Consider the following 13,762-nt stretch of genomic DNA (forward strand, 5'->3'; position numbering starts at 1 on the left):
AAGGGCCTGAGAGTGCGCACACAGGCATGCTCCTGGAGATGGGGTGTCTGCTGGAGGGGTGTGCCAGGCAAGTGCTCTTTCTCTGAGCCACACCCCAGCTCCCTGGCTCACCTTCCTGAGCTACAGCAAGACAAAGAGCAACATTTCATTCCTGCCATTTAACTGAGAAACAAAGCAGCTTAAAAGCATTCTACAGTGCTGTGTCCTTCTGAATTTGAGGTGAGATGTGGAAGCCACATTTGTTTCTTTCAGAAACACACAACTCTAAATGTTTTCATCTTGAATTAAATTGTGTGTTGCCTCTAAACCTATCAACATAATGCCAAGGGAAGCCATCAACGGCCTGAGGCAGCGAGGGGTGGTTGCAGGTCCACTGGCCTCATTCACGCCATTATCCAAACATCCAAACACACGGGCAAGTCTTTAGATGAATTTCCCCACACGTTCTTCATCTGGCGTGGATTTAAGGAAATCACCTGTGACACATGCCATTGCTCTGCCAAAGCAAAGCATTAACACTTCTTTCTCAAAACGTTACAAGCTGAAAGGGTCTGGATGGACTGACAGAACAGGTGGGGAACTTTCACGCAAGTTCATCGGCTACCATCCCCTCAGCTTTCCCCTTCGGCTTTAGTCTTCCCAAGACTTCCTCAGGGAAGCCATGTCCGTGGGCACCATTCTAAAAGTGCTTATCTACCTCACAATCTCATCCTGCATAGTGCTGCTCCCAACATGAAAACTCTGCTTCTACAGATGCTGGCTTGACAACGCACCTCTCCATGGGAGCAGGACGTGCGAAGAAATGGAGGTGGGACCGCTAAAGGACACAGACCCTCTATCCAAGCTCTGGCAGACAAAGTGGGTTCTCCGAGCTGGACACTGAGTCACTCTCCCCAGTTACAATTAAAAACTGTAACTCTGAGATCAGGGGTGCAGAGAACCTTGAGTCCCTCTGTTGAGACCTTGCAACTACCAAAAATATCACTTGGGGTAAATCGGGAACCGATTAAGGATGGCATCTGGATAGCTCAGGAAAATTAAAAATAAAGGTAGGGTTTGCAGCTACGCACTTCAGCCTCTCTCTCAAGCTAACAAGCATTGCTGAAATGTAGGCTTATAACAGATAGGGGACGTCAAAAGCATGCCATTTCTAGCGATAATTGGACACTGGAGCAGGGCCTTGGTGTCAGCAGGCTCAAGAAACGTTCTGGTCCTCCGCAGTCTGCCCCCTGGCTGCTCACCTCACCCGAGTCATGTACCGTAGGTATCACCCACACAACTTTTGGAAAAAAAATGTTTATATTTACAGAAAAAGTTGCAAAGATGGGACAAAGAGCCCCAATATGCTCTCTGTCCAGCTTCCTCTGATGTCAACCTTGTTTAAAGCTGCTATATTTCTGAAACCATGAGCAATGCTGGCAAAGAACCAGCAATCCAGCTGTCTCTCCCATTTTCTTCTCTCCAAGTCTTGTTTATGCCAACATCTAACCCAGGACAAAAGTCAGTCAGCTACCAGGTCCCTGGGGCTTCCTCTAATGGGAGAGAATTCTCCGAAATCCCTAGTCGGGTGCCTACATCCCTCAATTCTGCTTTGACTCACAATTCCACTTGAGAGGTTCAGGGGTGACACAGGGAGGAGATCGCCCTGGCCTTCTTGTATAGAGGCATCATGAGACAGGTGAATACCACTGCTGAGGCAAACCCGGGTTTGGGCTCGGGTAGTTAGCTACCTTCTTCTGTCATTCAGTCACTGTCCGTCCGTTTCCGTCTCTGTTCTTTGGGAATGAACTGTCCTGAACGACCAATCTCAAACAGGAGGTGGCAGGCTCCATGTTCAGGGAAGAAAACAGTGCACAGCTTTGTGTCGGGGGAGGGACGGCTCTAGAAGGAAATGTGTCTCTTTAGTTCCATCTGTTTTTAAATTCAGTTATGACTACCAGTTTGGATCCATGGGAGTTGAGTACAACTCTCAACCTGTGGGTCGCGACCCCTTTGGGGAAGGAGTAACCCTTTCCCAGGGGTCGCCTAAGGACACCAGAAAACAGAGATATGTACATTATGATTCATGACATTAGCTAAGTAAGGCGGTGTAATAATTTACAGTTGGGAGTCACCGGGTCACCGCAACATGAGAACTGTATTAAAGGGTCGCAGCGTCAGGAAGGTTGAGACCCGCAGCCTCAGCAGAACGACATAATCACTCTGTGGTACTAAGCTGTTCTGAGTCATTTACGTAGATAAAAGACGACTATATCACTTTCAAAAACAATAAACTATTAAGAATATTAAGAAATAGAGAAAAGAGACCAACAAAAGTGGCATGAAAAAGGAACGGGGATCAGTTGACATAACAGGTTATTAGAAATAATACTAACGAAGCTAGCACATCTTTTAAATTATTTTATGTTTAATTACGTGTATGTGGGGGTGGGGCATGCATGTGGAGGGGCATATGTGTATGGGGGTGGGGCATATGGGTATGGGGTGGGGTACATGGGTATGGGGGTGGGGCACATGGGTATGGGGTGGGGCACATGGGTATGGGGTGGGGTACATGGGTATGGGGGTGGGGCACATGGGTATGGGGTGGGGCACATGGGTATGGGGTGGGGTACATGGGTATGGGGTGGGGCACATGGGTATGGGGGTGGGGCACTCGGGTGAATGCAGTGCTCTCACACATCTGAAGAGGGCACCTAACTCCTTGGAGCTAGGGCTGTGAACCACCCCACATGGGCGCCAGGAATGAAACGTGGGTCCTCTGGTCCCCAGCACAAATAGCTCTGTGACCCAAGAATGGAACATTAGGCTACAACAGACTTGCTGAGGTTTAAGACTCTGAGGCTTAGGAAGTGCCCAGCACTTGACAGATCCAAAGTTCCTCATGAAAATTATGAAATCCTTACAGTTGGAAATATTCAGCTTAAAAGGCATGTGGCCATACAGCAAGCCTCCGAGTGTATCGGAAGGTGGCAGAATTTGTGCGCTGGAGATCACACTCCTGGCCTCACAGAACGAGGCATACGTTCTACCACTCAGCTAAACTCACATCCTCCCAAATTAATGTCCATTTTTCAATATTTACTTATTCACACATTCACCCACTCATTCCTGAGACATGTCTCTAGCCCAGGCTGGTTTTCAACTTTCCATGGAAGGATAGCCTTGAGTTCCTGATTCCCATGCCTCCACCTCCAGGGATTACGGTGTGGACTGCCACTGTCAGAAAGGACTGACTACCATCAGAAAGGGCCAGGTTCCCCTCGGTAGGCGAGTGCTGTCAACTGAGCTGTGTCTCAGCCCTGAGAACACAATTAACAGTGAACAAGTGTTAGGAATAAATCTCTTTAAGTGGAAAATCTGAACTCACGTTACAGCTTCATCATGTTCAGTTATTTTTGAATCGCCCAGTCTGTCTTCTCATCAATAAAATGGGAAAACCAACAGTACCAATAACCCAGAGGCGATTTCGTGACCAACATACAAAGCACTACACAGTGCTTTGAAATGAAACTAAATTCGGGCAAAGTCCCACCAAGGGCACGCGCGTCCTTTCCATCTGGGATCTGAGAGCGGCGTTACAGAGACGCGCTGTGGCGTGTAGGGGGAGGGCTCATGGGAAGCCTGTGCTCACTGGCTGGAGAGAGCGGCTCATCAGCTCCACACACGTCTCTCTGCCTCCTGGAGGCAGGGACACACTGTGGGGTTCCACAGCCTTCCCACACACTCAGATCTCCTCCACCCAGAACTATGAGCCAGAACAAACCGTTGAAGAATTAAAGATTAATTCTTCATCTACCTTGCTATAGTAAAGTGAAGCTTCCCACAACAAATGACAATTTTGTTCCCATGTTGCTAAAACCTAAGGCTGGAGCACACGTCTCCAAAGGCTGCCAACATGATGGCACCACGGGTTCTCCCAGCTGAACCACAGTGTGCATCCTCCGGCCCCTAACAACTAAGCTGACACTTTCACCAATGGTAGGGCTATTAGTGGCTGGATCTAACTTTGTGACACAAGACAGTTACATTCATGACCTAAATCACCAAAAGCTTAACATAAAACCCAATTTTAAAAGATGAGATAAAGCTTAAAATGCTCCTAAGTGGACAAAGACTTGGTGAATTTTGAAGTCACTATGGTCTACTGAGCACCAATCCACACTTCTGAGGGAGTGGGATTGCCAGGCTCACGCCCCACTGTGATGGGCCTGGCTCTGAGGATAGTCACGAAAGATCCAAAAACGTCAGCTTGCATTTTTATTTATATACAACATTATACCCAAGTCCAAGAGTACCTCTGGACTTCCTAATTGTATCTGTTCTATGCATCGTCTGTACTAGTGTATTATATTGCACATATGTGTGCAGAAGAGCATGTGTTTATGTTTGTGTGGAAGAATGAAAGTGAACATGTTCAGGCTTATGTGTGCGGAGGACAGGACAACCTTGTGTCTCTCTCCTCAGGCACTGCCCACAGGGTCTCCCACTGGCCTGGGCCTCAGCAACTCCCATCTACTCTGCCGGCCAGAGAGCCCAGGGCCCGCCTGCCTCCACCTCCAGCAATGGAGGACTGTGCCCAGCCCGTCATGCTCACATAGCAATCGCTTTGTAGACTGAGCCATCTCTTCAGCCTCTACTTTAGAGAGAAGCAAAATGTATGCTAAAGAGACGGCCCACTGTTAAGGGCTAGGCTCACAACCAAAATTATAAAATACATCACAGTGCACTTACAGTTTGACCAATGGTTCGAAAGAATAAAGTATGAAGAACAGAAAGCAGAGAGTCAAAGTGGTTTTGAGACAGGTGAGGGAGTGGAGAGAAAAGTAAACATAGACATCATAATAAACAGAATGAAGAAGCAAGCGGAAGGGCCAGGGGACCATTCCACAGTCAGTGAGGAGCACCTGCTGCTCCTCACAGAACCTGAGCTGGGTTCCCAGCACCCACGCCAAGGAGCCTCCAAGCCAGTCCAGCTCCTGGTGGTCACAATGCCCTCTGGCTTCTTTCTGTAGGACCCTGAGCCACACGGAATACACACAAGGAACCCTTCAGAACAGGGTAAGGAGGTCTTTAATTATTAATCTGTATACCAGATGGAAGTGTTTCTCATGCTTGAAAAACCAGAGCAGGCATATTCCGGAGATGCAGTCTGACTGAGCTGTGCTGTTCTCACCTTTGGAGCTGGGGGTCTGAAGCTCTTGTATTACACTGCAGCAGAGAGGCCAGCCAGCCCTCAGTGCAGCCTCCACAGAGAGACCAACCAGCCCTCAGCACAGCCTCCACACAGAGAGACCAGCCAGCCCTTAGCGCAGCCTCCACACAGAGAGACCAACCAGCCATCAGCACAGCCTCCACAGAGAGAGACCAGCCAGCCCTCAGCACAGCCTCCACACAGAGACCAGCCAGCCCTCAGCACAGCCTCCACACAGAGAGACCACTTCCAGGTAGGGAAAGTCTGGAAGGAGGAGCCAGTGTTTCAGGCCAGTTATAGGATAGCTTCAAAACAATTAAAGTAAGTTAATTTTAATTGATTTGAATTTGAAAGTGATTAAGTATGTTATCCAAGCATAAAAAGAAACTAAATGTCACAGAAGCAAATGTATGTCCCAGCTTCTGTGACGTCTCTGAATAACCGTGACACTCACCCCACATGTTCTCTCCCCTCTCCTCCTCACGACCTCTTTTTGAGACAGGTGCAGCACGACTATGTGTGTCAAGGTAGTCTCAAAAACTCACTAAGCATGGTCAGTAAACAGACCCACAAAAGCTAAGGGGCAAGAAACAGTCCAAAGCCCCTCTCCGAAAACACAATAAATAACTTAAAAAGCCACTGACAGCAACATGAGGTGTTTTTATGACAGCTCTTCCCCTCCATAACTGGATGAGGCTCTTTCCTGGAAATTTGCCAACGTGCAGTTTCACGCTAAATCTACCACTGTTTAATTTCCAAGTGAGGAGGTAAAGGACTGAAAGTATCATTTGTCAGTATCGGACAGTGCTGCTTGTGAGGACACACTGGCAGTGCAGGCCGTGAGCTACCTGCTGGATGCCTCTGTAAGGGCCTCCCACCACATTTATGTGACCAGGCCACAGGCTCTGACACACTAGCTGACCTCAGTCACAGCTGTCCTGATGGAATAAAAGGACCAAGGAGGCAGGAAAATGACTGAAGTACTCCCACAGCTTAAAACCACCTCACGCAAGGTGCGTATCTACTGCACGTGAGATCTCAGACGGAAAAGCAATGCCTAACAAGCCACTTACACACCGTCTCAAACACAGTGCGAAGGTGGCCAGCCATCAAATGCTGCAGACAGGACAGAGGAATTCCCCCCAAGAGAACTCCGAAAAAGGCAAGATTCCCTTCCCTCCCTCCACCTCGCATACCCAAATAAAGTATACAAATGTTAACAAATTCCAGAAGCCCACAGCAGCCTACTCGAAGGTCTAGCGGGCTCGGCATCATGCAAGCCCGTGAAGGCTGGCCCTAACCCTCACGGTGGAAACATGCACTCACATCCTCCTTGACGGTCCACCTGCCTTCACCTCCACAGCACAAGCACCCACAGCAAGCTGATAATGCACTGCAACATCTTAAAATCGTGAATCATAGATGGGCTCTCATGGTTCCAGAAAAAAACAAAACAAAACAAAAAATAACTAGTGCTCTGTGCCAGTCAGCAGGCAATCTTTTGTGCCATCCTCTCTCCCAATAGGGAATTGTGAGGTCTTTTCACAGCTGAAAACACAGAAATGTAGAGTGAGATAGATAGAAGATTGATAGAGATAGAGGATAGATAGATAATCGATGATAGATATAGCAGGTGATAAATAATAGATGATAAATAGATGATAGATGGATATAGACAGACGATATGAAAATCTTTACTAATTTTGTCTGAATTATATACCTAGGACTGGAGAGATGGCTCAGTGGTTAAAAGCACTAGCTGCTCTTGAAAAGGACTCCCTCCCCGCACCCCAGTTTTGGTTTCCAATATCCATGCAGATAGTAGTTTCACGGTACTAACCAGCAATAATTTGAGATTTTTGTATCTTTATGTGTGTTGGTGTTTTGCCTGTGAGCGTATCTACACAGCACCTGTATGTCTGGTGCCCAGAGAGGCCTGAAGAAGCCATTGAATCCATTGGAACTGTAGCTAACAGACTAGTTGGGCACGCCTGAGCCACTTCTCCAGTCCTTAGCATGTAATTCAGACAAGACTAATAAGCTAATAACTGAGAAGTTAAAACACCAGAAAATACAATGCTGGCCACGGTCTTTCTGTGTCCTCTGTGAGGAGAACATGTCACGGGGCTTTTACCAATCCAGGCCTTTCCTTTGGGAGCGTGAGGCTATGTGCAACATGGAATACTGTGCTGTGTAGCAGAGGGAAGGCTTTTTGGGAATGTCACCATTTCTAAGAAGGAAAATGTTATATACAAGGTGTGTGCCAATACGAGTATTTACAATGTGAGAAAAGACTGATAAGTGCCCAACAGCGAGAGGATCATAAATCAGAATAGACCTACAGTAGAATACTTCGAATTGTTTAAAAATATTCTCTAATAAAATTCAAAGTAGAAAAATCTTTGCAGTAGGAGAAAAATAGCAATACTGAGCATGCAGGTGTGCAGAGCCAGCACGGGAGGATGTGTGAGCGACCAAGAGCCTGTGTGGGGTGGCATGGCTGCCCGTGTGGGGTGGCATGGCTGCCCGTGTGGGGTGGCATGGCTGCCCGTGTGGGGTGGCATGGCTGCCCGTGTGGGGTGGCATGGCTGCCCGTGTGGACTCTCCCTGTGGGAGCGGCGGCGCTGGAGGCGCACAGGGGCCTCACGGCTCTCCCGGTTTCCCGCCTGCTGCGCGATGACAGGTACATGCTATTTACCACAAAGGCAGAAGTGCACAGCTTAATTATTCTAAGCATCTCCATATGGCCCTCGCACGCCCTGCTCTGCTGCAGAAATGGGGAGGATGATGATCGCTCCCCGGAGCCCCAACCAGTTGGCCTGCATACAAATGGCTCCGCCTGCCTGAAGTCCGCGGTGGGAGATTTCAAATTCCAGCAGCAGTGACGACCAAGGGAATCCCCCGGCCCACTGTCACTCGGGCAGCACTTGAAAGTGAGGCAGGCACCTGGGGGGACACAATGTCTACCGGGCATGCTGCTGGGATGCACCTGCCGAGACACAGGCCAGACACACGCCAGGCTGCACAGACTCTGGGACTTTTCCAGGAACCCTTGAGAAGTGAATTCTAAGAATAAACCCTTCCGTGTTTCAAACATGACAAAAGCAGGTCTGTTTGCTGACACTACACCTGAGTCACCCACTCAAGATGCTAAACAAAGTCACGGACAAAAGCCTGGCTATGCTTAGACCGCTGGCCTGTCAAGTCTCTGTTACACTTCCTAAGCCAGCGCAGGCGTGCGCTCATTCCTCTAGAAGGTCATGCAGAGGGCAGAAAAAAGAAATCTCCTATGAAGAGAGAAGAGAAAAACCAGAAACCAAAAAGAAAGGGATTTTATAGGGTAACGCTTCGTGTTCAGGTTTTATTCAGAGGCTGTTTTTACAGCTCGGTGTTAAAGAACTTTCCGGACTTGTTAAGGCCTTGGCTTCCATCCCTGAGACAGAGGAGACAGAAGGGGAGGAGAGGGGTGCAGGCATGAGAAGGGGGGGCTACCTTTTTAATCTACGGATAAACTATCATGGATCCACAGATGACCACACAGCATTTAATTTTATCAAAACATTCAAACACACCATGCACTAGAGTCTCCACACGGCACGTGTGACTGGCACCAGCAGTGGCACCAGTAGGCAGAGGGTGCCAAGGCTGCAGAAACAAGCGGGGGCAGTTACCTTCCTGTCACGCGCTTTGGGACTTCCAGCGGTGTTCTGCTTGAGAAAGCCAGCTGTCGTGGACCAGCGGGTGGGGTTTTTCCGGGAGGGCTCCTCTGAGGAAAAGTTACTGTCACTGACAGACGTGGAGAGGCCGGTCAGAGCCGGGTCGCTGCTGCGGCGGATGTGAAGAGGCATATCTACACAGAGAGAGGGTGGGACTTAGCAGAAACCAACAGCACGCTGGGAAAGACGCATTCAGACCTTAATATTCTCTCTACGTTTGTAATTTAAGGTTTTATCACGTTTATTGTTGTGTGTCTGTGTATGAACTCGGGTGTGTGTATGCCATGGCACTTGTGCGAAGGTTGGAAAACAACGTTCACCAGTTGAGTCTCTCCTACCTTGTGGGGTGCTAGGACTGAGTGCAGATTTCTAGACTTGGAGGCAAGTGCCTTTATTTGCTAAGCCGCCTTGCCATCCAAAGTAATGCTTTTAAAGAGAGACAGGGGCCAGCACTCTAACACAAGTCCTACTGGGCCTTCAAACACCCAGCTGGTGAGAGACGGAGGGCTGCCCAGTAGTGATAGAGACAGAGGAGGGATGCTGGGTAGAGAAGGAGACAGAGGAGGGATGCTGGGAAGAGGGGAGACAGAGGAGGGATGCTGGAAAGAGGGGAGACAGAGGAGGGATGCTGGAAAGAGGGGGGACAGAAGAGGGATGCTGGGTAGAGAAGGAGACAGATAAGGGCTGCCAGGGCTGGTGCTTAAGCTTCACCACTCCTTACTTGGGCAAGAAGCCCAGCTGCTCTCCACCTCCGGTCACATGATACTGGGATAATGATGAGATAATATTCTGCTTGATAAGGCTACTATGGGGTCTAAGTAAGAGTCAGTGCCGGGCCAGTGATAAATACCAAACTGAGAATAACAACCCACACTGTTCTTATTTACCAGCATATCTAGATAAATTATCCTAAATACTATGTAAGACAATTAACAAAACAAGAAAACAAAATTTCAGCCAACTTTTAATTGTATTTACAGAATTAGAAACGCAGGATTTAGAAAATGCTTGGACAGCCTACTAACGAATTATGCGGAATAAAACTCGGCTTTTCTTCAATGAAGTATTATAAGAGAAATGCAAAGAGCAAAACCGCTGCTTCTCCTGAAGATGATTTTAATTGTCAACCTAAACAGTCTTGGGTTCTTCTGGGAGCCATCTCTGGCGTGCCTATGGGAATGTATGCAGAGAGGTTTAAGCAGAACGGAAGAACCACCCTCAAAGGGTGCGGCGCTGGCTGCCATCTTGGACTGAGTGAAAAGGAGAACCCGAGTGGCTCTCCAGCCTCATTCTCTCTCCACTTCCTGACTGTAATATCATGTGACCAGCCACTGCTCACTGTTGCCAGGATGTCCCCACCTTAGTGGACTGACTGTCCCCTCACACTGTGAGCCAAAATAAACACGCCCTTAGGTCGCTTTCCTAAGTATTTTGTCACAGCAAGGAGAACACAGTAAGTACAGCAATCTTGCGAGTCCTAAAGAAGTATGTAGAAACCCCCTCATACACTCATACAAACCCCTCCACAGAAGACTGCATATTCATGCAGAAGTAGAATGTGTCTGTCCTTAACTGTGTTAAATAATCTGCAACAAATTCAGGCCAATATCTGTTATGGTATCAGTAGAGGATGTCAGACCAAAGCAGGGAACAAACCTAGGATATGAGTTTTAATAGTTACTTAAAAAAAAAAAAAAAAACTCTAACAAATAGCAGGCGTGGTAGTGCATGCCTTTAATCCCAGCACTCAGCAGACAGAGGAGGTAGAGATCTCTCTGGGTTTGAGGTCAGCATGGACTAAACATTGTATTCCAGGATAGCTAGAGCTACACAGCGAGGCCTAGTCTCAAAAGACCAACCAACCAACAACAAAAGTCTAACAAAACAGTTCTCAGGATCCAAACTGGCAAGCCAAGCACAGAAATGCTGAATGTAGTACGTACATTCACACCACGACACCTTGATAAGGGTTCCACAAGCTGGGCAATGCCACCCAAGCAGAAAAGCACTCGAGTTTGACATTGGTGTGGCTATCTTAAGTTAACAGGAGTGCATACATAAAAATTACGGGAGCCAATTTTCAATTTTTAAGTATATGTAAATTACCTGTGATAGTTGCCATTACTTAAAATTTGCAATAAAAAAAATTGAGGTTAGGGGTCTAGCTCTATTGGCAGAGTGCACTTTCCTAGCACAAAGGAATCCATAAATTCTTCCTTAGCGAGCAGTGACACATGCCTGTAATCCCAGCAATGCAGAGTGGAATCACAAGTTCAAGATCATCCTTGGCCACAGGCTGGCCTGGGCTCTATGAGACACCGTGACTACGTAAATAAAACAAATACGAACTAGATAGTCACAATTGAGACAAATGCACAACACACATGAAGACTGATGTGTACTAATACATTAAGGAGAGTCCTCTACCAGAAGGAAACAAAGTTACTCCCCAAATTGACAGGACTAGATATCCCCAAGGACTACACTGATGTCAATTTTGGTAAAGGTGCTGGGGTTGGTTTTCCATCCCTTAACCAGGTCTCGGCACCAATCTCCTTCCCCGGCTTCCAGTGTGTAAGCTCACAAAGTCTGTGGGCACAGCCCTAGGACTAACACCAGCACCTGCTACCTGCCACAAAATGACTGCAGAGAAGTATGTTCCGTCCCACAGCAAACTCGGACTTTAGTCACTGATTTGCCTGCCCGCATCAACACAGCGGGAGAATACATTACACACGTGATTCCATACACCATTACCTGGAACTATCATTTTTGCCCAGACATGAGTGCTGTGTTTACCTATTAACCCAAACAAATGAAAGAAATTCACACGGAAACGTATTACTATGAAACTACCCCTAATATAGCCTAAGGGGTTAGAACTTGAACGGGACCTCACCATCAAAGTTAGTAACACACGGTGAGGCCACTTAACGAGACTGCTGCCCTACTATGAACTCAGCCTGTTTGTCTAACCTGACTTTAAAAGAACCAACCTGCCCTTCCCAGGTATTCATTTTCACACCCTAAGATAATGCACAGCTGTAATCTTGAATTATATACCCTTCCATTTCCCTGACCAGCGAGTAATGGAGCGTGCGTGCGTGTTCTGGTAACAGATCCTGGAAGAAGTTATGCTGAAAGCAACTTTGTAAAATGGATATCCGCCATAATGTTGATAACGCATAGATATTGCTTGATAGCATTTGTTTATGATCAGTGAGCTGGAGCCAGCCCTCCTAAAGAGTTTCTGTAAAGTGTCACTGCTTGCCTCATGCGATGCTTTCTGTGCTGTTCAGTGAGAGAGCACAAAGTCGCTCACTGGGACAGACAACCTGAGACAGCGTTCAGGCAGGTACAGAGTCAGACACATACAAGACAGGGGAAGCAGAGGGAGAAGGAAGAAGAGAATTCGAGTCCCAAAGGGAAGCGCTTTAATTTCTTTCCCGTTAAGTGACACTGACACATTCGGGCACTCTGAGGCTACCATTAATGTGTTCAACACCATGCATATCTGTTCAGTCCACATCACTGTGTCTGTAAATAAAGCTGACGACGGAGAGGGTGTTAGAGGCGAGGCTGTCGCCACGCGGATGAAGCAGCGTAGAGCCCCGGGCTCCAGAAACTGCATGATGAGGGTCCTGGTAGACCGAGATAGCAGCCACTCCTGTGGGGCTAGTAAGCCATATTTGCCTCTTAGAGAAACTGATTCCAAAGAGCTACCATAAGCCCAGAATTAAATGAAGAAATCAGCAGTGAATTCTCACTAGAAGACTCTCAGGTAACCATACAACTAGGCGAGAATCCCAGCTTTCAAAGGCTCTAGGAGGCCATGGCAGCTGGGTGATGGCCACACACAGCAGCTGCTATCCCAACAAGGAAAGATGCCAGCATCGTGGCGACTGAGGGAGCCGGACACGCACACCAACTCACTCACAGGCAGAAGCCGAAAAGGCTGCTCTTGTGGAAGCGTGCACCGTGAGCTAGAAGGAAGAGGAGGAGGGAACCATACAAAGACAATGAGATAATGGCACACGCTCTGGAAGCTGACAGGACAGCCTGGGGCCTGCAGCCGAGAATCATTCATTGTGTATTTCAGAACAGCGAAAGTAAAGGGTCCCGAACATTCCCAACACAATCAAGTGAGGACTGTGTGAGAAGATGGAGATGCTCCCAACACTGCACGTGTGCACATATATCTCGGCAGTTCATGTATGCAAGGCAGCATCACACTGTGTGTCAGGAATACACACACCTAGGAAGAGTAGACCAAGCGTGGCTCTGCACTCACATGCAGATCTGGAGGAGGGGATTCCCTCACTGTAATGGTGCCCGCTTGGTGTGGACTAGCTTTTCCACCCCTGGTTCCATAACTGCATCAAAATTATAAGGTGTTCTTGTTCAGCTTACAAAAACACAAAGGTCTAGGAAATAGCATATTAGAGCCAGTGACTACGTTTTGAGGGTCTGAATGATTTTCTTTTTTAATGCGAGTCCCATACAGTCACAACAGAGAAGCGTGTGACGCCGCAGAAAAGCTGGGCTCCAAAAGATACCAGGAAGAGACAACAGTGGTCACCGACCAGTGCTCCAGACCAGAGCCTAGGCTCCTGAGGCAGGGCTCAGTGACCACACAATCGTCATCACTGCTCAGCAATGTCTCAGAAAGGGCACTGTGTCTCTACCTAGGAGTATAAACGTTGGCATTGGTTACTGAGGAGGAGAGCATCGTCCTCTTCAAAGCAGAACCACACATGCTGAAAACTACACACCCTGCTACAGCCTCTTCACTTCTGGGAGGAGGCAAACACTAACCATAAATGCAGATTTAAAGCAACACACATGTACATAG

At 47.8% G+C, this 13,762-nt stretch overlaps 1 protein-coding gene across 15 annotated transcripts in view; it reads right to left on the reverse strand.

Annotated features, from left to right (window-relative positions):
• The window catches only part of Pard3 (par-3 family cell polarity regulator), a 506,727-nt gene that overhangs the window by 277,687 nt on the left and 215,278 nt on the right, over positions 1-13,762 (reverse strand). For all 15 annotated transcript variants that reach the window (XM_060391770.1, XM_060391771.1, XM_060391768.1 and 12 more), the window contains exon 4: positions 8,866-9,044. In XM_060391770.1, coding sequence (XP_060247753.1) covers positions 8,866-9,044 — 179 coding nt within the window. The remainder of the gene's footprint in view (positions 1-8,865; positions 9,045-13,762) is intronic.

This window comes from Meriones unguiculatus, chromosome 10, assembly GCF_030254825.1.
Source record: "Meriones unguiculatus strain TT.TT164.6M chromosome 10, Bangor_MerUng_6.1, whole genome shotgun sequence".
Classification (NCBI taxonomy): Eukaryota; Metazoa; Chordata; class Mammalia; order Rodentia; family Muridae; genus Meriones; species Meriones unguiculatus.